Source organism: Nannospalax galili, unplaced genomic scaffold, assembly GCF_000622305.1.
Source record: "Nannospalax galili isolate Female #2095 unplaced genomic scaffold, S.galili_v1.0 C48143539, whole genome shotgun sequence".
Lineage (NCBI taxonomy): Eukaryota > Metazoa > Chordata > Mammalia > Rodentia > Spalacidae > Nannospalax > Nannospalax galili.
In genome coordinates, this window is record NW_008462069.1 from 1 (window position 1) to 769 (window position 769).

Below are 769 nucleotides of genomic sequence, written 5' to 3' on the forward strand. Positions count from 1 at the left end.
TCATGTAGCTGAAATTACAAGAGGTTGTGAACTACCTCTCTTGGGTACTGGCAACCAAATTCTGGTCCTCTGCAAGACCAGCAACTGTGCTTAACAGCTGAGCCATCTCTCCAGGCCCCCATTGAGGGTATTTTTATGTGAGCATTTATGAATAAGTAAACAATAAGCACAACTTTGTTTTTTATCATTAGGAAATATAATGTGTACCTCAATTTAAGAATTCTATTCAGTATTTTCAGGGCATTTCAAATGAAAATAATACTAGAAACTCATGTTAACAAATGATACTCTTTTTATCATAGCCCTGTGGGCACCGTATTGTAGAATTATCAATCTATTTAGTTTCCTACCATTCAGATATGGCAGAAGACATATACTTTACCTAATTTTGGGACTAGTATGTGACCTATACTTTCTAATAATTAGTAGTAAATAGACTTTTGCTAATATACTTGTCATTTTTACAGAAGTTCCATGTTCAAGATATTCTGTGAGCATGAAGACAATTTTCAAGATGATTTCCAACGGTTGTTTGTCATAGATTGGGAAACACACAGTGCAAAAAACATCTATCAATATGAAGACTATAGAAAGCCCTCTGCTTATGGGAGTTCACTTCACACATCTGGAGGAACTCAAACTGTAAGAAAGCACTATCAATGTAATGTACGTGGAAAACATCTGAGTTCTTCCAATTCTCTTCGAGGACATGAAAGAATTCATAGTGGTGAAAAACCCCATGACTATAAACAATGTGGTAAAGCCTTTC

General features: G+C 35.4%; 1 protein-coding gene across 1 annotated transcript; it reads left to right on the forward strand.

Annotated features, from left to right (window-relative positions):
* Nucleotides 1-463: 463 nt before the first annotated feature.
* On the forward strand, nucleotides 464-769 carry LOC115069098 (putative zinc finger protein 833; the record flags this gene model as incomplete). The annotated part of the gene is given in 1 exon segment (XM_029560322.1): nucleotides 464-769. A coding segment is annotated over 1 exon segment (295 nt), but the record flags the coding sequence as incomplete, so codon positions are not given.